The following is a 22,275-nucleotide window of genomic DNA, read 5'->3' as shown; positions in this document are numbered from 1 at the left end:
TCCCCCCTTTGGAAGTTGCCCCCCGCCGCCCCACACCACAGTAGACGTCTGTCCCCTCACCAATAGTAACAAGGGGTGAGACTCTCCATGGTCAGGGCATTCTTCAGGGGCATGACTACCCCTTTCACATGCAGTGGGTGCAAAGGTCTACAGTGGCTGAGGATCACACCCTCTTTTCACAGGGGCAAAGACACCAAGTGCAGGGCCAGGAAGAAACAGGCTCTGGGTGTCAGCAGTATCCTGAGCTACTAGGAGCATTCCTAGCCTGAAGCAATTCAGGTCATATGGAAACATGCCAAGTTGCAGCAGAATCACACTACATCTATGAGGGTGGCAACCAAGGGGCACAGGAGAGACCCAGGGACTGGAAATGTCCCAAGAACTAACAATGCCCTGTCTGTCACTCCAAATACTTTTTGCTGTAAATACTCTCCTGTCCAGCTGTAATACCTCACAGACTGCCACATCGAGTCTTGGATATGGGGCACAGGCCTGAAGACCCAACCCTGAGTCCACAGGGACCCTTCCTTCCATCCCCCATAATGACAACAGAGACACACATATGGAGATGCAAGTATTCCCTGCCTTTACACCCCTGCTGCAATCAGTACTCTATAGACCCAGGCTGTGGCAGGTGGGACATTTCCCCACTACCTGCTCAAGATCCAACTACCTTCCTGGAGGAGTCCAGCATCTACAGCAGCACTGGGCTGCCCAAGGCAACCCTCCCTGACCCTCTAACCAGAGAGGAGAGCAGGGCAGGGGATGGGAGGATGCTCATTTTGTAACTGTTTTGAGTGGTGGGAGTTCCATTGCCGGTCTTGTCCACAAGAACCTCTAAGAGCCTTCCCCAGACTGCCATGACTCTGTATCCCTGCCTGTCCAATGCAGAACAGGGGCTCAAAGGCATAGCTCGCCTTGAGCACCTGGGGAGGATGCGCATGTGTGTGACACACTAACCAGGTGGGGTTGCCTGCCCTGTCTTCTTCCATATAACAAAGCCCCCTGATACAAAGTAACTTGTATTCTTTACTGCTTCTTACAATTGCTACTTCTGCTGCGTTGGGTGGCACTGTTGCATCCTCTACAAACAGCTTGGCTTTCCTGATAGCCCTAAAGAGCCTTTCTGTGTTGGTGACTGACAGCTAGGAGGTGAGGCAGGGCTATGGGCACCTTGCTGCCTTCCTCTCTTACCTACCTTGTAGCAGTGTCGGAGTTTGGGGTCTGAACTCCATCCCTGAGGGCAAGAACCAGTGAGGCTGGGTGTGGGGTATGGGGCCGGTAAGTCAGGGTTCACTGGGGTGCCCAAGTTCTGCCTGCAGATGTACTTGGCCTTGAACGTGCTGCAGTTCTTTACCTCCCACAGCCCCACGGAGCTCCCGGTGGCCAAGGCAACGCAACCGCCTTTGTCGTAACCTATAATTTTTACAGAAGTGGGGAAAAGACATCAGGATTAAGCCATGACAGAAGGACATGATCATCTCCTATCATCAGCCAGGGTCAGATCAATCTCCAGGCCCCTTGTGATCACAACTGATCCCTGAGAGCCCAGAGGGTGTGGGCCTGAATGCAGAGAGGACAGAGCCCTCGTCTGAGCATGGAAGGATCTATTGCTGGCCTTGGTTCTCTGGAGGCCCAGGAGGGGAGGCAAGGGCACCAATGCTCTTCTTTGGGGAGGTAAAATGGAACCCCTTCTCCCACCATGAAGCCAGTGAAAGATAGTTCTCTGAAAAGGTTGGTCCACTGTCAGTGCTCGTTAGCTCCAGAGCTAGGCAACTGTGGAAGATTCCCTCACAAACAGACTGGACTGTGAGGATGTTCTTTAGTTCTGCTCCAAACCTGGCTCTTAGTTACCCCCATGTGCTGCCATAGTTAGCTCCCCAGATGCTTGGGGTCCACACCCATGCAGATGTGGAGCCACCTCAGAGAGAGAGGAGAGGAGAGAGAGAGACAGAGAGACAGAGAGAGGCAGGCTGCCATTATGAGAGAGAGACAGAGAGACAGAGAGAGGCAGCCTGCCAGTCTTAGTCTGTTGCCATTATTAGTCTGTTGCACATCTCCCCATTAGTTCCTGGCCATAATACTGTCCCTCTCTCTGCCTTCTGGAGAGTGGCAGGCAGCTTAGGCCTGTAGGAGGCAGAAGCACCACTAGTGTGTGGGGGGGTGGAATGTAGTGGGACCCTGGGGTAGGAACTATTGCCTTCTGGGCCTGCTGTACACCCTACCAACCCAGCCAGTTAGCATTTGTGTCCTTACCGGGCTGGTCGCGGTTCCAGTGGGTGTACATGACCTCATCACCACTCAGCCAGCGGAAAGAGCCTGTCTCATTGATGTCCTGCAGCGCTGTCCAGAAATACTCATTTTCCCAGACATAGATGAGGCTACTGACATACGCCTGCTCGAACCTAACGTGGGAGAACACAAGTTATCCTTACTGTTCAATATCCTCCAGGTATGTTACAGCTCAAGCAACAGGAACTCTGACTTTAAGCCCTGGGAGCTCCCAGACCAACCCCGAGTGTCAATTGAGATGGCAGCTGTCACACAAGGTGGATGTCTTAGGGCATGGACAAACAAATGACTATGTGTTTATTTGCAAATTAATCTGGGTTAAAAAGAGGTGGGAGCAGCTGACACACTTGACCAATCCATGTGTCTGCTATTACCCTGTGGTAAGTGAAATCTAAACTGGGGCAATTTAGTCCTCAGTGAAACAGGGCTAAGTTACTATATGATTTGACTTCTCCCTCCCTATGGGGTAAGAATGGACACGATGGACAGTTACTGCAGAGCAGCTTTTCTTCTGCTGCAATCTGTTGGTTTGTCCACATCCTTATATACTTCCTGCTATGTCCCCCAACAGCCTTCAATCATGGGTAGAAAGTGTGTTTGTTAGTCTATTCCCTGCATAGCATACAGCAGGGAACTGATTTTTCCCAAGGGTCACTCTCTGTGAACAAGGAGTCCCAGCTCCCTGTCCTTTGCTCAGACAGACAAATGCCAGTAATGGAGCACTCAGAATCTCCCCTTGACTGAACCCAAACTGCTGTGCTAATAAAGCTGATCCCTGGGGCACACACACCTGTTGGTGATGGTGACCAGAGTGGCCCCATAGTCAGAGCACATCTTCCGAGCCTCGCTGTATGTTACGTGGTCTTCTCCCAACCAATAGCAGGATGGGCTGTGCCATTTCCAGCCCTGGGTGGCACAAGGTAGTAATAATAGTTACACATTCTTGAAGGTACCTCCAACTACAGTTTCACCCACACAGATATGCTTCCCTTGGGCCTTTTGCACACAAGCATAAGCGACCAGTTAGACAGACACTTGGTTGGGGTGATTTAGCCAGGGATGATTCTGCCTTGAGCAGGGGTCTGAGTAGATGACCTCATGAGGTCCCTTCTAGTTCTACTTTCCTATAAACCTATGACTCATGGAACACACTGCTACAAAAATGTTAACAAAACCCAGAACTAAGCAAGATCCACAAAAAACAAACAATCAAAAAAACCCCATCTGCTGGACATTTACATAAATCAGCACTAGCCCTTCAGTTTCACCAGGCAGGATAATGGAACATAAACCTTCCTGCTTCAGGACACAAGAGTCTATTGGCTGCCTAGCCTTAGGAAGAAGTTTCCATCAGAGACACGTCAGGGTGTACCAGATGTGTTATCTCCAGGACAGGTAGGGAAGCATTAGTGTCATTGGACAAGGCATGGTGAGATGTCACCTGGTATAGGACTGCACAATTCTGGGCATCCATGCTGAAGACAGATGAATCTGAACTGGAATCGTACCAGCACAAGAAACTCTCACACAAGAAGAGACCAAGAGAGCTTGGCTTCCTTTGCGAAGGAAAGGCAAGGCTGACAGGAGATTTGACTGCATCAGAGAGGTAAGCTACTTAAGCTAAAAGAGTATGGGTGACCCAAGAACAAATAGGTCATGAATAAATTTAGGATGGGAACAAGAAGGTCTCTAACCACCAGAGGAGTGGACAACAGTTTGCCCATAGGAGCAGTGAGAACATAAAGTGCAGCTGGTCTTTAGCTGGATTGGGCACCGTAAAGGAGTCTATGACATGGGACCTGTTATATCAGGGACCCAGGAAATCCTTGTAATCCTATGAAAGATGGCACAAGGGATTTTCTTTCTGGAGCATCTGTTAGTGACCACTGTCAGACAAGGCACCAGAGAGGACTGCTCAGGTCTGATCCAGAGTCACAATCCCTATACCAGTTTACTGGCACTCCTTAGTACATTGGTATTGTTTCTCAGCTCGGGGCCAGCACTGAAGAGCCCATTTCCTCTTGTACTTGGGGTACTCGGCTAAGTCCTGATTCTAAGGGTAGAGCGCCATCTCTGGGATTGCCAGTACCACTTCCTGCCACACCCTGAATTTATCTTGGGAGGTCTCCCATCCACAGGCTAACCTGGCTTGACCCTGTTTAGTTAGTGAGATCTAATGAGATTGCAGCCCTGGAGGATAGGGCTGCAGAAAAAACATCAGGCCAGCTTCAAAGCAGCAGAAAGTTCTCTCTGCTGCCAATGTCCAGCCCCTGATCAGAGGCTCAGAGAGGGGAATACAATCCTCCCCTTATGCAGAAAGGCCAAACGAATAGCAAGTCCCACCGCAGTCCATTTTAATAGCCCTGGTTTGTTGATGTTGGAGGCTCTCTGTAGCTGGAGACACAATAGGGTCCATTCTCTGCCAAAGCAGTACGAACAGGGCGGGCTGACAGGGGGCAGGAGGGGCTGCGCAGAGAGCTCCAGAGACTCGCAGCAAAGGCAGCAGCCGCAGCTGCATGGAGGCTACGGGGGGGAGGCTTGATAGTGGCAGAGAAAGGGAGGAAGAGTGAAAGGAAATGCTCATAACAAAAGCAGTAAAGAGTAGGTTTTCCTAGCAAAGCCTGATAGCAGAGAGGAATAAGGCACTGAGGGCTCAGCTGGAGGGGTTGCCAGGGCTCAGGTGTGAGCTATCCTATCATTGACTGCTCCCCAAGAAAATGCCAAGATGTAGATGTACATAACAGCTATGTCCAGGCTGAAATGCTCATCCACACCGTTCCTTCTCCTGATTTCAGCACCTGGATCCCTTCCTTACGGCTGCTCAGAGTCCCAGCAGGACAGTTCTGTCATACTGCAACTCCGACTGTCGCTGGAAGGGACTGTTCGTATCAGCCAGATAAATCCATACCACAAGAGTAAAACAGCAACTCACTCCCCATGATGGGAGGAAGGAGCCAGCTTGCAGGGCACAGCCACTGGAGGGCTACACATTCACACAGCACAAGGTGGGAGAACTGTGCATGCACCAGGCAAATACCAACCAGCCAGTTCTCGCTACCAAAGGTGCAACTGTGTTTAAATACTCTGAGTGGCATGTTTCTCATTCACCACAATGATTTCATCTGTCTCCTCAATCCCATCTGAAGCATGAACAACTTATCACTCAAATTTTCTACTGAGGGAGGGAGAGATGAGTCACCAACAACAACAAAAGAAAACAGAGAGCCCCCCCCCCCCCCCCCCCCCCCCCAACTCACAGGGGGAATCAGCATCACGGCCAGGACACACATTTCCTGACACCCAATGCTTTGCTTAGACCCTCACTTGCCCTTTGAAACTGCTGGGAAAAATTGTCTCTTGCTGTAACACCTGCACCTGTGACAAACCATGAGAGAGACAATGTCTCCAAGCTAGCCCCTTCACTCCTCTCTTGCTGGACTTCTAACTGCTGCCTGGCACAGAGGCAAAATCCAGAGCCAAATATCCTCTGTAACATCCAGAAGATTATGCAGCATCCACAGGCAGGACAATATTTCTTCCATGCCTACAAAATGCAAGATGCCAGACAGGCAAACAGAATGGGTCTTACCCTGGATGGCCAGTATTTTGAAGAACTTCCATCCACAAGAAGTGGGGATGCTAAGAATGCTCCAGGAGGGCCTGGATGTTTTAGGGATGAGTGCCAGATATCCAAATCTGATGTCAGATATCCAAATCTGATGTGGGGGCAGAGAAGGAACCAGGCAAATGAAGTCTGGAGAGGGTCGCAAGAGACTAGCATGTTTTACATCTCAAGGAACCCAACACATGTTGTGTGCCTGGCTGACAATGTGGAAAGATGCATCCCTTGCCCCAAAAAGGGTGAAAAACAGAGATAAGACCAAAAGAAGGAAGATTAACAATGAGCTGGTACCACTGGCCTGGCACAGGGGATGGGGATTAGGTGCCTTCTCCCATCAAGTGTGCAGCCTGGGATGACCAGCTGGGTTATGGGGATGTTAATCATCACCATTGTTTCACTCCACTAAAATTGGAGATAGGATATAGGCCAGTGGGAAGAGGTGGCTGAAGCAACACCCCTCATTTCTGGAGGAATGAAACCTGGTAATTGAACCCAGCTATGTTGGGCAAGGTCCTCAGAAGAGAAACAATTTGGGAGCAACAGAAACTCTGCACAGGAGAAGGCCTAATGCTAGGGATCAGGGGTCTGCAGCTCAGGACTTGATGGGCCCTGGAGAACCCCAGGGCTGTCACATCAGAGTAGGCCATGGGTCAGGGAAGCAGTGTACCACATGAAGTGGGTGGCAGTCCCTACTAGCAATGAGTGCTGTATAGACCTCATGTTCAAGTGCCATGCTTCTTACCAAACGACTGTCCCTTCCCAGAAGGGATTTGGTGTGGGACTTCATGCCATGATCCTCCAGCAAGACATAGCAAACCCCTTCCTAGTACTTGTGGTCCCCTCCTGAGTCTCTGTGCCTTGGTATCCCACACCATCTCAGTACCTCCAGGTATCTCTTTCTGGGTGTTTCCATTCCCCATCTTAGATGCCATACCTCTAGCCCCCTGCTCCCTGATGTGGCTGCCTTCTGCCCTGCACACAGTCCTGATCCTCCACTATTCTCCTCCCCTGCTCTTAGGACTGCTACTGCCTACTCCTCTAGTTGATGTAGTGTCTAAGGACCAGATCTACTGCTTTACTAGAAGACTTTACCAAAATAAATCAGCAAGGAGGGGGGGCGGGAGCAGGGAGTGGGATGAGAGAGAGAAAACCCATAAAGAAAAACAGCCCATTATTCAAGCTGGCAGTGAGGTCTGGGAGGAATGCATCCAATAGCTCTAACAGATGGGGTCACTACTTGCCAAAAATACCACAGCACTTTATCAGACAAGACAGTACTACTAGGTCCCCTGCAGGGTTTACTGGGAATAGGCTACTAAGGACCAACCCTGAAGAGCATGCAGGGCCAGGGAGGCCACAGCAGGCAGGATATAGAACAGACTGGAATGGAGGGAGGGAGGGAGGGAGGGAGGGAAGGAGAGAGAGAACGAGCCTCCTCCTCCTCTGGCTCAGCTGCTGGAATGGAGGACACGGCCATCTCGGTCTGGTTTATGGAAGAAGCAAGGCGGCTTTCATGGCGAACACACAAGGCTGGGAGTCAGGATGCCCAGGTTTGGCCAGCAGCTTTGTGTCTGACCCATGCAGGGTGACTCGGGAGATGGCAATGCTTTCTGTAACTGCCTGTGTGAAACAGAGAGAAGCATCAATCCTGGAAGAGCTAATGAACATCCGCAAAGGGCTGTGCGGTGCTCAGTCAAAGGGCACAATACAACTGATTTGTGATGTGGGGGGTATCTTGGGTAAATGGATGAGTCCTTGTTGACTCCAATGATACCTGTGGCTAAGCCCATGCTGCATAATGGAAAAATGGGCTCTCAGCAGGCACCACTGTAAAATCCCTACACCTCTGTTCTCCCCTCTCCCTTCTACATCTTTGCTCCCTGCCACCAGAAGAGAAGGCTGCCCCTGTTGTTCAGCTCTGCCAGAGCACAGGACACTTCCTGAGGTGAATCAATACACATTGATGGAGGAACTGAGTGGTATTCAATTGTTGGTTCTCTAGAGAGAACCACTGGGCACACTTTCAGCCAGCCTCTGAGTCACGGAAAAGCAGCCTTTACTGTGAGCTTCTACCAAACCCTGTTCAGCATGTCTGCTGGTATTTCTTTTTCTCCAGGTGCCCCTTTGTCTTGAGTCAGGCTGTGCAGCACCAGCAGCAAGTACCCAGGTGGCACTGGGCACAGATGGGCTTCCCCTTCCTTCTGTGTGGGCAGTGTGGGGGAGGGTGGACAATTCTCAGCAATGGATGGAGCCAGGTGACAGCTGTCCACACAACAATGGGGCCAGTCATTAATAAGACAGTTATTTCTTTACTGCAAATGAGGGTCATCCAAAAACGGTGGGGTAGATTATAGAAGGTACCCAGGTCTTGATTATAATGTGCAGCCTTACAATCTTGTTTGATATTCCAGCTAGTGGTTAATTTCTCCAGGATTGCAGGGTTGGATGGAGTGAAGATTGCTAGCAGAGGTGTGGTTTAAATCTGTGGATCCTACAGTGATGCACTCTTAAGCCTTCTGGGCTGTAATGGTGCTAACAAGAACTGGCTGGGGTCCTGCTAAAGGTGGCTTTTTCTCATTTCTCAGGTAAGGTTGAACTCAGTGCTCCAGCAAGGGACACTGTCTGGTTGGGGGGGGAGAAGGGGGGCGGGGGCGGCTCTTTTCTCAGATCAGCTGGAAAGCCAGGGAGTCTCACAATCATTGACAATCTCATGTCACTTTTTCCCAAGGGGAAGGCCATTAACATTGCTGTCCTGACCAAATCCCAACCCAAATAACTATATTTTCCTTTTCCAATTTATTTGGATTGGTTTGGATAGGGAGGCAGGGCAGGGAGTTGGACTAGATGAACTATGGAGGTCCCTTCCAGCCCTGCTTCTCTATCATTCCTATTATTTGGATGCTGTATTTTTCTTTGCTGCCTTTCCTTTACTGTTGTGCAGTGTTACTGTGGGAATCACTGATCTAAATCCATTTTAGAGGTGGTAGCACTTTAGTGATCTCCAGAGAAATGTGGTCACCGAAGTGCTATGGGATCCTCCAGATGGAAGGTGGTATGATAAGTTCAGATTATGGCCCCTACTGCAATTTGCAGAAGGTCCATTATTACTTTATAAGTTTATGAGCAGCAGCAGCCCTATGTCCAGCATGGGACACATGGTGGGAGCTGGTGGCCAGGAAGGTAGGGCTTTGGCAGGGGCCAAGGGTGAAGTGGATGGAGGGTGACCAGGGCTGTGTCAGCTCTCGCTTGCCCTCCTGTTACTGATCACCATTTTGTAGTAGGCCATTCCCCTGGCCATGACAGTAGTGCAGTGAGGCGGATAAATTGGTTCTGTGGGCAAATCCAGCCTGCAGACTGTTTGACACCCCAGAGTACATGAATGTAGCTGAGCAGACAGCAACAGCACCGCAATACCAAACGGCCACCTCCTCACTGCCTTCTGTGTGGGTGAGTGCACACAACTGCTGTCTCCTGGTAAGCCAGCAGCCCGAGTCTTCAAAACCCAGGCTTGGAGATACTCCCCTTCTGCTGCCTTCTGAATGCCACTGGGAGCCTGTGTGCCCAAGAGCCTTGCTCCTCCCTGGAGGGAAGGCAGCATAGCTGTCCTGCAGGAATTAGTGTCACTCCTGATGTTACACAGATCCCTGGAGTTCCTGCTTTGCAGACCCGCTTGCCAACTCATGTGGGAGGGAGGGGAGAAGCAGGGAGAGGAGTGACCCAGAGCCAAAGGAGGCCTGTAGCTACTAATCACTGAGGATAAATGCTGCCCTTAGCAACTGGCTGCAATCCTCAGTGCAGGATCCATTATGTTAAGCAGCACTTTCTTTTGCTCATGCTCCCTCCCCTCAGCAAACTTAGCATGAACAGATCAGCCACAAATACAGGCAAGCAAGAGGTGGCCAGCAACTGCCAAGACCTGCTGATATCTTTCCTAGAGGATGGCTGGTGGAGTCAACCTGCTCCCCAGTTCCCTACAGTGGAAACTGCATGCTGCAGGCTCAAATGCCCTCAGTACCCACGGGGCAGAATGTCCAGGTCAAATCGCAGGAAGAGGCCTGTGGGCTACTCAGTAGCTAGGCTCTGCCAGCCCTGAAGTATCCCTCCATGATGACCAAGCAGCTGATGAGGAAGCATGGGAATCACAGCCCTACTGTGCCATACTCAGCCCATCTTCCAGATTAGTGCAGGATAGTCCCCCCTAGCATGTCTGCAAGTCCAGTGTAGCATTAAATGTTGTGTCATAGAGCTTCCATGATTTCGGTAGAGGGATGAGGGTCAGCTCAGTACCCTTATGAATAGGGAGCCAAAGCTTCACATTGCAAAGAGCAATACAGCAATACTCCAGCAGAAGCAAATGTCTGCTTTGCACCAGCCCTTCAGAGCCATTCACTGAGACAAAAACAAAACTTTCATGTGCCAGCACAAGTAAAACCCTGTATAGACAACTTCTGCGCTTCCTACAGGTGCTGAAGGAATGGCAGCCAGAGTGGGGAGTGGGGAGCTGCAAACAGGCAGGAAGCTCTGGTGTCCTGAACCACCAGGTAGGTGAGGGGGATTTTTGCAGCAGAGTGTGGAGGGACCCCCTCACCTCTGATGGGCCATCTGTTAATCTCCAGGGAAGGGTGGGACTTCTGGGGCCCCTCAGCCAGAGGCATGGGGGGCCCACTGCACTCTGCCATGAAAATAGCGCCCACAAAATCTGAAGGCAGCCTCTGTAAATTAGGTAAGCCCCTATCCATTCACATTACTTTACTGGTGGGGACCTGTCATTTGAATCCCTCGTTCCTTGCTTTCCATCTGACCAGAAGCTGGGATCCTCTCCTTTGGACCCATTCTGGTCTGATTATGCAACTGATTTATGTGGATCTCATTCTGACTACTCTGACGGCCCTGGAGATATCTGACATGCCCTAAGGTAGCACAGAGAGTGTGTTGGTACGACCCACGTAAGACAGAACAAATGGAAGGGAGAAGTTGTTTAGCTAGATGCAGAAGCTACACTCTTCAGTGATGTGAGCTGTCGGGAACACTCAGCTCTCCTTAGTGGGAAATGCAGGTGCTTAACCTTTCACAGGAAGTGCTCAGTACTGCAACAGCCCCTGTTCAGGAAATAATCATGCAACATCATATGTTCTGGTAGGAATAGCAGGCCTAATATTTCACAGTTGCGGTTCCCTGCAGAAAACCACCAACTCCCAGGCCCACCAGCTCCTTTCACTATTGCCATAAACAGCTGTTGAGTCCCATCAGCCCCAGGCCAACATGCAGCTGGACCACAGACGCATCTGGATGGTGCACAGCTGAGCCTGATGCAGTGACAGATCCTGTGCCTGTGGACAGCTGCAGCCACAGACAGTACACAGCTGTCACACTCTGTCTTGCTATAGATAGGCCCCTGTTCACTATGGATATAAGGCTTCTGGGGATGAGCACATTGATTTAACTCTTCACTTCTCACCCCCTTTTTCACTTTCTATATTCAGTCCCACAAGCTATTCAGGGGCAGAACTTTTGGGCTGATGCTACCATTGCTGGATCTCTCAGGAACAGTACCAAGTCAATGCTAACTGTTATACACTGACAATCAGACAATGAAACCACCTGCTGCAAAGCTTTATGGGAAACCCATGGCTGGGCAAAAGGAGCTCCAGAGGCAGATATCTTACCACCTGCTGCAGGCCTCTGGTTGCAAACACCTTGCTCTCTATTGCCTTCTGCCAATTGCCAAAAGGAGCAGCTGGCCCTCAAGGGCTCAGTGGTAGAAGCTGAGAAACATGGCTTTGCTGCCACATGTACAGTCCATATGGAGTAACAATCTCCTTCACAGAGGGGTGACCAGGGAGGAACTGTTGCCTTATGCTGATGAATCAGGTCACAGGGTAAATTCTCACTTTTCAGTCTCATGGGAGCCAAACAGAGATCCAGCATCTCACAGGCTTTTTTTTTTTTTTTTTTTTTTTTTTTTCTCTCCGGCCATTCCCGGGTTTTTTTTTTTTTTTTTTTTTTTTTTTTTTTACCTAAGTCCCTCTCCAGGCATGGAGAAATATAGAAGCTAGCCCAGCACCCTGACCCCAAAGCCCCAAACCATGACAGCCGGGCGTGTGATGGTCCTCGGGCAAGCAGGGTACTGGATCCTTTTCGAGTCCTTATCAAGATACCAAAGCAAGCAGCATCCCCCCAGCTTGGTATTTCCAGCATTCTACCCCAGGTAGCATGCTGTTCCACTCCCCCTCACCTTTCTGCAGCCGTGGTCCTCCTCCTCTTTCTCCTGATTCACCCGGCCTGGCTTCTTACAGATGGAGGGCAGGGTCTGGTTACATGGGCTGTCATTCCACCTCCCTTCCTGGACATGACATCCAAGAGCAGGTCAGACAGAGGCAAACATGGTGCTCACATTGCCTCAGTAGTATAGTCATGCTCCACATGCAGGCAAGTCCCACTGGCCCTGCACTTCCTCTCCTGCCCTTTCCCTTAACTTGTCTCTTTTTGGCTGGTGGGTCTGATGTTGTAGAGCAAATCCAGTAGGTTCAAAGCCCAAGTGGGCAGCAGCCAAAAGTGGCTGGTGGGTGGCCTGCATGGTAGAAATTTGGTAGGACTCAATCCAGCTTCCAGTAGGCAGGTGTCCTGCACACAGCCATCCCCATTGTTAACAGCCTCTGCATGTGAAGGCAAGGAATGGGGAGACCAAATTCAGCCCCTTCCAATCAAGGCTCGGGATACTGGTGGGTGGTGGGGAGGAATTGGGGAGCCTTCCCTTGTGCTGTCTGGGGCACAAAGGATGCGACATGCTGGGGTGCCAGCACAACGTTCACACTCTGGAATGAGATAAATCTCACCTGCCCCTAGCCCTCCCCTGTAAACTGGACAAGAAAGGCCCCGTTTTGTCTATAGCCCTCACCGGTCCCCAGATGGTCACGCAGTCTTCCAGGCTGTCTCGGAAGTTGTTTGGCTCAAACGGGTGCCAGTATGTGAACCTTACTGGCATCCCATCTGACCACTCAAAATTCATCTGCAGCTTGAGATCATTCAGGCCAATCCAAAGCTCCTCAACATCTGCCAAGTAGAGTAAGGAAAACAGATCAGAGCCCTGACAGAGTACTGGACTGAACCTGCTCCTGCTCAGATCTAGAGTACTGTGATATAAGGTTTGCCTCCTCTGAGCATTCATGCAGGAAGATCAGCTTTTAGTCACATTCAGCTCTAAAATGGTAGAAAACCACACTGGTTGTAATTTCTCTGGGACAGGAACTGACTTTGCTATCTGCCTGTACAGCAGCTAGTACTATGGGGCCATGAGCACCAACAGGGATTTTTAGGGTTTACCAAGAAGTAGAAAAATTAAAATAATCATGATCAAAAATGTCAGAGGAATCCAATGGAGTTAAGTGCCCCATTCCCAGAAGATTGCCTCCTTTATGCTCCTTTGAGAATCTAAGCAGTGACAGCAAGATGCAAAGAGAATATATGAAAAGAAGTCTCAGGCCACATACAGACATCCAGTTTCTCTTGGGAGAGTCAATGATCTCCCAGGAGAAACCATGGATGTACAGATGTTTAGGATTCTTTTTCCCAGAGGAAATATGGCTGCTCCAGGAGAAAAATAACCTGGGAACAACCATGCTTAAGTTGCTCCAAGGAGAGTTTCTCTTGGGAGAGCAAATGTCTGTACACATTATTTTCTGAGAAGCCACAGGACAGTTTTCCAACACCCCAGGATGCCTTGCTCCCCTCTTCCCCCTCAGGGAGACAGTGTGTTACTTAGGATGGAGTCTACTGTTCCAACTGAGCAGGGAACTGAACACACCCCCTTCACAAACCTCACACTGTGCTTCAGGGAGACAAAGGCTGACCCTGAGCAGTCTGGATCAGCCAATGAGGGCAGCCCTATGCACCACTACCATGCTCTCCAGGCAGACAGCGGGAGCATGCAGAGTATGCTGAGGTGTGTGTATAAGGGCCTACTGCCTGTGCAGTGTCCACACTGCAAGCTTTCTGCTCTTCAGGGTCTCAGCATTTGAATGTTTGCTCAGGCTTATCTGAATACATTTTTTCTACAAGGAGGACAAACCCAGGAGAATTCTCCCAGATCATTTGAACATATGTATGCAGCCTGAGTTCCCAAGTCAAATTTTCAAATGGTGGGAAATGACAGACTGTAGGTGGTATATACAACTTTAATTCAGCCCCCACATTATGCACATTATGGTGCGGTCTGTATATATATGATTACGTAATATTTTTGGCCACCTTCCTTCTTTCATTTATGAGGGCTTAACTCTACAGCCCATGTCCTCTGCACATACACTTCAGTCATGTCATTTGTTAAAAATTTTTAAACACAAATGAGAAAAATAATATAAACTCCATTTGTGGGAATTTCCAGATGGGATTGCCTGGCCGCTGACCTGAGTCATTAGCAAAGCTGGCACCTTTACATCCACAGCAAAAACGTTTAGCACTTGAGCTAACCAAGCAGCAGGTAGCATTAGGGTGATTTCCTTTATATGGACCAGGCAACAGAAAAAGGAAAGGCCCACAATTTGCCAGAATTTCACAGCAATGAGCTGTCAGCAGAGAGATTCAGGACTCTAGGATACGATCCCAGATTATGGAAGGTGATTTAGTGATTACAAACCTTCTGCCCCTTTCTGCTTATCACACCTTGGATCTAGCTCCTGTAACCCTCTACTACCCCTGAACTGCTGTCTACATCCTCTTGCTGTTGCTCCTACTTACAGTTTACCAATGTCCCTCATCCTTTGCAAGTGAGTTTGCTTCCTCCTTTCCCTTAGCTGCCTGGATGCCAGCTTCAGAGCATGCAGAGCAGGAGAGAAAGTCTCTCTGCTCATAATTCCAGTGCCACTGAAACCCTCAGTAGCTGCCACCTTCCTGCCCACCCACAAACCTGACACCCACCCACCCATAACCCCTTACCCCTATACATACCACACAATATATGAGTACGACTGCATTTTGAGCTATTATGCAATCACTTCTACATATACAGCCCAAACACACACAAATCAAGACAAAAATATATTTTTTAATTAAATTAAAATATATTATGGGTGTTTGATTTTTAGTATATAATTTGTTTTTTTCCCCCCTAAGATGGCAAAACCTCTTCCCCAACAGAGTACTTCCAGGAGCAAGGGGAGGGATTTCTGATGGCAAAGGTCAGAGCTTAGGGGCAGGACTTCCATCCCAAGATGGCAACCAGGGGGCTGGGCATCTGTCAAGGGGCGGGGCTACCCATGCTGCCCTCAACAGCTTGCCAAAACTCAGAAAGCAGCCCTCCACCCGAAGTAATTGCCTGCCCCTGCCCTAACTGCTAGGTGAAGACACTGCTGCAAGAGCTACTATTCAGTTTACTTACTAAAACTTACCAGGTTTTGCAAGAAAAGATCTTTTCTTCTTCATTCTGTCTTACAAAAAAAACCTGTATACCTTATTGGGGAAGGGGTGTGTTGATTGCAAAAAATACATAATTTTCCAAAGGAGCACATATGCAGGCCTTTTAACCCTTACCTTGCTTGATCTGCTTGGTGACGAATTCCAGCTCTGAGAGAGTGTGGATGCTCACCAGGTCCCCACCGCTTCTTAGGCAGGTCTTTTTTGCATCTTGCCAGCTCTTCTTCTCACCAATCAGGCGGTAGCAGTTGGACTGGAAGGGCTGCCAGCTGGGCTCACAGTCTACCTTCACCTCTGACCAGGAATCTGGAGAAATACAGAGTATCTTGCAGAGAATTCTTGCCACCACTTCCACCTCTCCTCTCCACTGCCACTCTGGGTTTGCCCCTTGTTAGCTACTGGACGGTATGAAAATTAATGTGGCCTGAGTTATCTAGCCCTGTGGTACTGCTGTTGAATGATGTGGTGGGGGAAAATCACAGAGATCACTGATTTTGAAACGGAAACTTTCCACCCAGTGACATCCAGATTCTACCCCAAGCCAACAAGTTCTCCACAGATCTCTTTTCCTGCTTCTGTAGGCTCCTCTGTCATTCCTCAGATCTCAGGAGTCACCCACTCCTATGTCTGCCTACTGGCATCTCATCAGAACAGCCTCTAGAATAGTGGTTCTCATCCTATTTGCCACAGAGGGCCACACTTGCAGCATCCAATGTGTTATGTGGACCAACCCACACAACTTACTTCCTATGTATCCATTTAAAAAACACTTTAACAGGATATCACATGGGCTGCAGCAGTGTGCTGATTGGGCCGCATGTGGCCCGCAAGCTGTGGGTTGAAAACCACTGCTCTAGAACAATGGACTCTGGAAGATTTTGGGGCAGGGTCTGCCTTTGGTTTCCTGAGAAAGCTGAAGGTCTTCTTTCCAAGACCTCTTTCTCCCACTCCTAGCCCAAGTATGAAAAACAGCCCTTCTGAGTCACAACCATAGCCTCATAGAGGATAAGAGACAGAAAGTCATAGTGCTACAGTAGCTTTTTGCAGACCTATCCATAATGAGTTTGGAGGGTCTCAGTCCAGTTCTCAGTGGATGGACTTTCACAATGCACAAGCCATCACCACTATAAAAGGTCTTGGATGGATCTTAGATTGGATGCTTTGAGGGGCAAGGATCTTTTTCTTCTGCATTTGTACCGTGCCTAGCACAGTGGGAGCCTGGTCTGTGGCCAGAGTTGTTAGGCACTGCCACCGTACACATAAATACAACTCAAAACATATTGTGGACAGCCCTCTCAGAGATAACCAGAGAATGGCCAGGTAAGAAAGCAGAACAGAAGATGAAGACTTTTACTGAAACACTCTACTTGAAACATCCTACACAAAAATAAGCAAAACAGAGAAAATAAAGTGTGACAAGAAAATCCAGACACTGAAAGAAACTAAAGCTTATCCATTACATTGTTACCTTGAGGTACAGATTTATAGATTGTTAGGGGCTGGAAGAGACCTTGGAAGATCATTGGGTCCAGCCCCCTGCACCAAGCAGGAAAGACAACTGGGGTCAGGTGACCCCAGCAAGGTGACCGTCCAGTCTCCTCTTGAAGATTTCCAGGGTAGGCGATTGCATCACCTCTGGAGGAAGATTATTCCACAGTCTGGACACACTAACTGGGAAGAAGTTTTTCCTAATATTAAGTCTGAAACAGTCTTCCAGGAGTTTGTGGTCATTACTCCTGGTTTTCCCCAAGGGTGCCATGGTGAACAGTTGTTCACCGAGCCCTTGATGTACTCCCCTGATGTAGCGGTAAGCTGCTACCAAGTCCCCTCTCAGCCTTCTCTTTTTCAGGCTGAAGATCCCAGATCCCTCAACCTTTCCTTGTATGGCTTGCTGTGCAAGTCTCTGATCATACAGGTGGCCCTTCTCTGGACTCTCTCAAGCTTTACTACGTCCTTGTTGAAGAATGGCACTCAGAACTGGACACAGTACTCCAGCTGCAGTCTCACTAATGCCGAGTAGAGTGGGAGAATCACTTCCTTGCTTTTGTTGGAGATGCACTGATTGATGCATGCCAGAGGATTGTTTGTCCTACTGGCTACAGCACCACACTGCTAGCTCATATTCATACTGTGGTCTATTATTATCCCCAGATCCCTTTCTTTCATGGTGCTGGTCAGTTTGGTGCCACCAAGCCTATAGGTGTGTAGGGGGTTGTTTGTCCCTAGATGGAGAACTTTACATTTCTCAATGTTGAACTTCTTCTGTTTCTGATCTGCCCAACTTACTAGCCTGTCTAGATCCACCTGTATCTGTAGCCTATCTTTAAGTGTGACCATGCTTCCCTATAACTTGGTGTCGTCCGCAAACTTAGCCAGTGAGCTCTTTACCCCCACATCCAAATCACTGATAAAGATGTTGAAAAGTACTGGACCAAGCACCGACCCCTGTGGGACACTGCTGCCACTTCTTGCCAGGACACAGATCCGTTCTTTAGGACTCTCTGGGTCCTACCCCACAGCCAGCTTCCTACCCACCTAATTGTCCCTCAGTTAGGCCTACAATCCTCCAGTTTTCTCGCGAGAACATCATGGGATACTAGATCAAAGGCTCTTTGGAAATTGAGGTATATAATGTCAACCTCTTCCCTCTTTTCTAGGTGGCAAGTTACATGATTGTAAAAGGAGATGAGGTTGGTAAGACAAGACCTGCCAGCGACAAAGCCAGGCTGGCTCTCATTCAGGATCCTACCTTCTGCAAGCCTATTGCACATAGACTCCTTAATGAATTTTTCCAGGATTTTCCCTGGGATAGAAGTTAGGCTATTTGGCCTATAGTTTACCCGGGTCCTCCCTCTTCCCCTTCTTGAAGATGGACACAACATTAGCCCTCTTCCACCCCTTAGGTGCCTCTCTGGAGCACCACGAGTTTTGGAATGTTTCGCCAGGGGCTCCACAATGACTTCAGCCAGCTCCTTCAGCACTCTCGGATGGAGTTCATCCAGTCCTGCTGACTCATATATGTCTAATTTCTTTAAGTGATCACACACCACTTCTACAGCAATAGTAGGAAGGCAGTCATTCCTGAGCTGCTCATTTTGTACCTTATCTGGCATGATTTTTCCCTTGGCCCAGTGAAATACTGAAGCAAAGTAGTCATTCAGGAGTTCAGTTTTCTCCTGAGTGTTGGTAACCAGGTGTCCTGAGCTGTTGAGCAATGGCCCCACACTCCTATTTGTTTTCCTCCTGTTCCCTACATACCTAAGGAAGAGCTTCTTCTTGTCCTTGATTCCAGTTGCTTATTTAAGTTCAGTTGCTGCCTTAGCCTTTCTAATTTGTTCCCTACAAGTGTGTGCCGCTGTTGTATAGTCTTTTTTGGGGCCTGTCCCAAGCTTCCATTGTTTGCACGTCTCTTTCTTCTTTCTGAGGAGGACTGCAATTTCCCTGTTTAGCCAACAGGGCTTCCCAGCCTTTCTGGTACCTTTCCTCCACATAGGAATGGATTTCTTTTGTGCTTCAAGGGTCCTTAAGGAATGACCACTCTTCATGCACACCTTTTGCCTTTGGTCCCTGGTCCCGCAGCGCTACCCTACTAGTGACCTGAGTTTACTGAAATTTCTGTGTTTGAAGTATAACTTGAGTTCTCTGCACTAACCCAACCCCCACCCACACACAGAAATCTCTGCCTCTCTGAGTGGTGCTTTAACAAACTAGCCAGCTGGCTTGCAGGGTGTGTTTAAGTTTTTGTTCTGCCAATGCCCAAGCTAGTAATTGAGCAGTGACTGTTAAAAGTCACAACAGTTCATTACTCTGCTAACCCTCTCACTCTTCTATTCCCATCCCTTTTTTATGATGTTCTGTACCAGTTTCTCTCCCTTGAATGTGAGCTAAGTAATTCAGGTGTAGTACCTCTGACCTAACTGCTGTGGTGAAGGTAAAGATATGTCTTTAGAAAGGCATGCATTCCCCTCCTGCTGCTCCTGTCAGAGGAGGGCACTGGTATGCCTGTGGGAAGGGCAAAGTTTTGGAAGCTCCTGCTGCTCCATGCAGAGTACGGTCTACTTTGTGAATAAATGCAGGGATCATGGAAGCCAGTCTGAGCCTTTCTACCAAGGCTCTGAATAGTCCACTTAAAAACAGCAGGTTGGGTAAGGTTATAGGGCATAATAGACTGTCAAGAAGGTGGAGCCAGGGAAAGGGGACAAGTTGTGCAGGCTCCTGAAGGACATTCCTTCCTTTCAACTTGACAGCATCCCTGTAAGACCACCGCAGCAAGGCATGGGGCAATGGCTAATTTTTCATTCCTGCCAGTTGGCAGGATGTCCCTCAAGCAATTCAGGGGCAACCTTAAGTCCAAATGAGGTTATCTGGGGAGGGATTTAGTTACTTGTTGCAAGATTAAAAAGGGAGCAAGAGATTGAGGAGCAAGCTGAGCTGGTACCTCACCAGGCCCAAGCAGGCAGCAGGCCTGCAGGATGGAGAAGGCTATGCACCAGCAATAATGTGACAAGAAGCTGATGTGCTTTAGTAATGGGGAGACCCAGCTGACGTGGTGCTGAAACAAGAATCACTTTAGCCAAAGCTGTCACCCCCTCTTTGATCTTCCATTTTCCTTCACTGTTCTCCTGGCTTCCATTTCACAGTTGCACTGAGTGTCCCTAGGCAGTGCTGCTCTGGGGGGAATGTTTTCCTTCCATAGTTAAAAGTAGGAGGCTCAGTACACCTGGGATACATGTTCATGGCCTTATACGTACAATTAAGAAGAGATGATAGAGGCCTAGAATGAAGAGCTGAAATGTGCATCATTCCCATGGCATGCTTCAGTGGTGTAACTTCTGAAATGACCTGGACACTGATTTGGGAGGAGAAGGGGGTGAAAAAAGGAAAAAAAACAACCCCAAAACACTAGTCAGCAGTCACATGATCATGCCAGCAGCATGGTGGCAACTTGAATATGCTGCTGCCCACGTGTCCTGGACACCCGGCCACGTTGCTACACCACTGGTGTGCTCTGGCATCTCAACTGCTTTCCTCATCATATATTTTATCCCCTAAAAAAAAAGAGATGTGCCTGCGAGGCGAGCAGGACTCTAGATTTGCATTCATTATAAAAGGAACATCAGAACCTAAATCTTGGTCAGGATGGGGCACACTCAAAAGGGGCCTGATTCTTCACTGCTTTACAACTTGGTGAGTCTCTTACATCTGGGCCTGGTGATGCCAAGTGGGGATAAAATGCATCCCACCAGAACAGCAGTGTTTCAGCGGTTACACACTGCACAGGGGAAAGGAATTGGGTACCAGCTGCAAAAGTTCACAGAAATTCATCCTCTACAAAATCCCTGGGGACACTTTTTGGCCTACGAGTTTTCTCAGAACAGCTTTTTGCACCACGTCTCTAGATCCCACCTAGAAGTGCAGAGCCTACGGGAGATGTTGGGAACAAATCCAAACCCTTTGCACTTCAAAGAATCATGTGCTTTGAGTCAGAGACAAAGCTTTCCAATTGCCACTGCGGCAAAAGTTCAGGTTTGCTCCTCCCTGGTACAGGCAATAGGAACAGTGATGACAGACCCCACTTCTGTATTTATGACTATTTGAAAACTATTTGGGAAAGGGAGTGGGGTGATACAGCCTAGACCTGGCCAGAGGTACCTACAGGCATGTTCAGTTTGGTTGGGGTTTTTATTTTAAAAAGGAAAAAGAAAGAGAAGGGGGAAAAAAAGAGGGATACTGCTAAAAGCCCAGGTTATGAACTCCTTCATGGAGGCCTGGAAAACAGGCAGCCTTTCCAGCTAACCTGTAGTGAATGGATCTGCAGTGGCGTTGGGTTTCTTCTTGCAGGCATAAGGCAGAGCAATGCTACAGTCCCGGTTCTGCCATCCCCCTGACGACTCCGTCCGGATCACCCCGCAGTTCTCCTCGCTAGGGTTGTCAGGCTGATCTATAGGTAGGAGATGAAGGGGACAGGGAGAGGAAAGGTAGGGAAAACACAGGCATGAAAGCTTTTCATCTAGACGGATAATATAAGAATTCAAACAAATCAGCACACAGGAGCATGGTCCATCTAGTGGACAATGTTAGATGCTTCAAAAGGGATGAAATGCTGTAACGCTGCTCTTGGAGTAATGTTTAGCAGCAGAGAAAATTTCTTCCCAAATGCTAAAAGGTGATCAATTTTTTTGCCTTGAAACATTAAGGTCCAGACCTTTGTAATGATACCTGGCTTAGCTGGTGTCAGTGCAGATATTTGCATTCGAACAATTGAGCCCTGTCTAGTCCTGAAACGTACTAGGGCCTGATGTGCGGAGCATGCACAACTACATTAGAAGTCAATGGGGGCAGCAGCACTGACAACAGACAGCACTGAAAAACAGATAGCTGACCTCCTTTGTTCAGGACCATTCATTCTCGAAAAAAACTAGGTTAAAACACAACTAAAGTTAAGAGAACACATCAGTCACCTATGAATAAAATAAATCCATAAGCCTGAGAAACCCAAGGAATTCAGAATTAGGATTGCATTTAAAAGACATTCAAGCACGGTGAGATAGGAAAATAAAGCTTTCCAAATAACCTTAACTCTGCCCTGCAGTAACCATATTATTACGATTAAACTTTGTAGTGCTTGTGGTCCCTGCTTGAGTTATACTGACTTTAAAGACATTCATTTGTTCAGAATTGCTCCCACCCCTAATCAGTGCTGGGAAAGGCACTGTGGTGAGATCCAGACACCAGTGAAATCAATGGCAAAATTCCTAGTGAAGACAGCAAGATTCTAATTTCACTCCTGGATTACTGCAGTGTCAGCCTCGCACCAAGTTTCACCAAGCTGGGGCATCCACCACACTGTGGAATCTCACTGCAGTATGTGGCCCTGACTTCCCTGGTATCATATGGTTCAGAGTCCCACGCTATCTTAAGGCTTGTTCAAGGGCAACGCAGTTTCCTGC

The 22,275-nt window shown here is 48.7% G+C and overlaps 1 protein-coding gene across 2 annotated transcripts in view; it reads right to left on the bottom strand.

Moving 5' to 3' along the window:
- MRC2 (mannose receptor C type 2) overlaps positions 1-22,275 on the bottom strand; it is a 108,968-nt gene that overhangs the window by 26,954 nt on the left and 59,739 nt on the right. For both annotated transcript variants that reach the window (XM_014516994.2, XM_006017826.3), the window contains exons 6-12: positions 21,123-21,266; positions 15,443-15,631; positions 12,813-12,967; positions 12,150-12,257; positions 3,083-3,198; positions 2,257-2,405; positions 1,199-1,416 (exon numbers count right to left, since the gene is read on the bottom strand). In XM_014516994.2, the coding sequence (XP_014372480.1) occupies positions 1,199-1,416; positions 2,257-2,405; positions 3,083-3,198; positions 12,150-12,257; positions 12,813-12,967; positions 15,443-15,631; positions 21,123-21,266 (1,079 nt within the window). The remainder of the gene's footprint in view (positions 1-1,198; positions 1,417-2,256; positions 2,406-3,082; positions 3,199-12,149; positions 12,258-12,812; positions 12,968-15,442; positions 15,632-21,122; positions 21,267-22,275) is intronic.

The sequence above is a fragment of the Alligator sinensis genome, unplaced genomic scaffold, assembly GCF_000455745.1.
Source record: "Alligator sinensis unplaced genomic scaffold, ASM45574v1 scaffold444_1, whole genome shotgun sequence".
Lineage (NCBI taxonomy): Eukaryota > Metazoa > Chordata > Crocodylia > Alligatoridae > Alligator > Alligator sinensis.
This window is presented reverse-complemented; position numbering and strand designations above follow the sequence as displayed.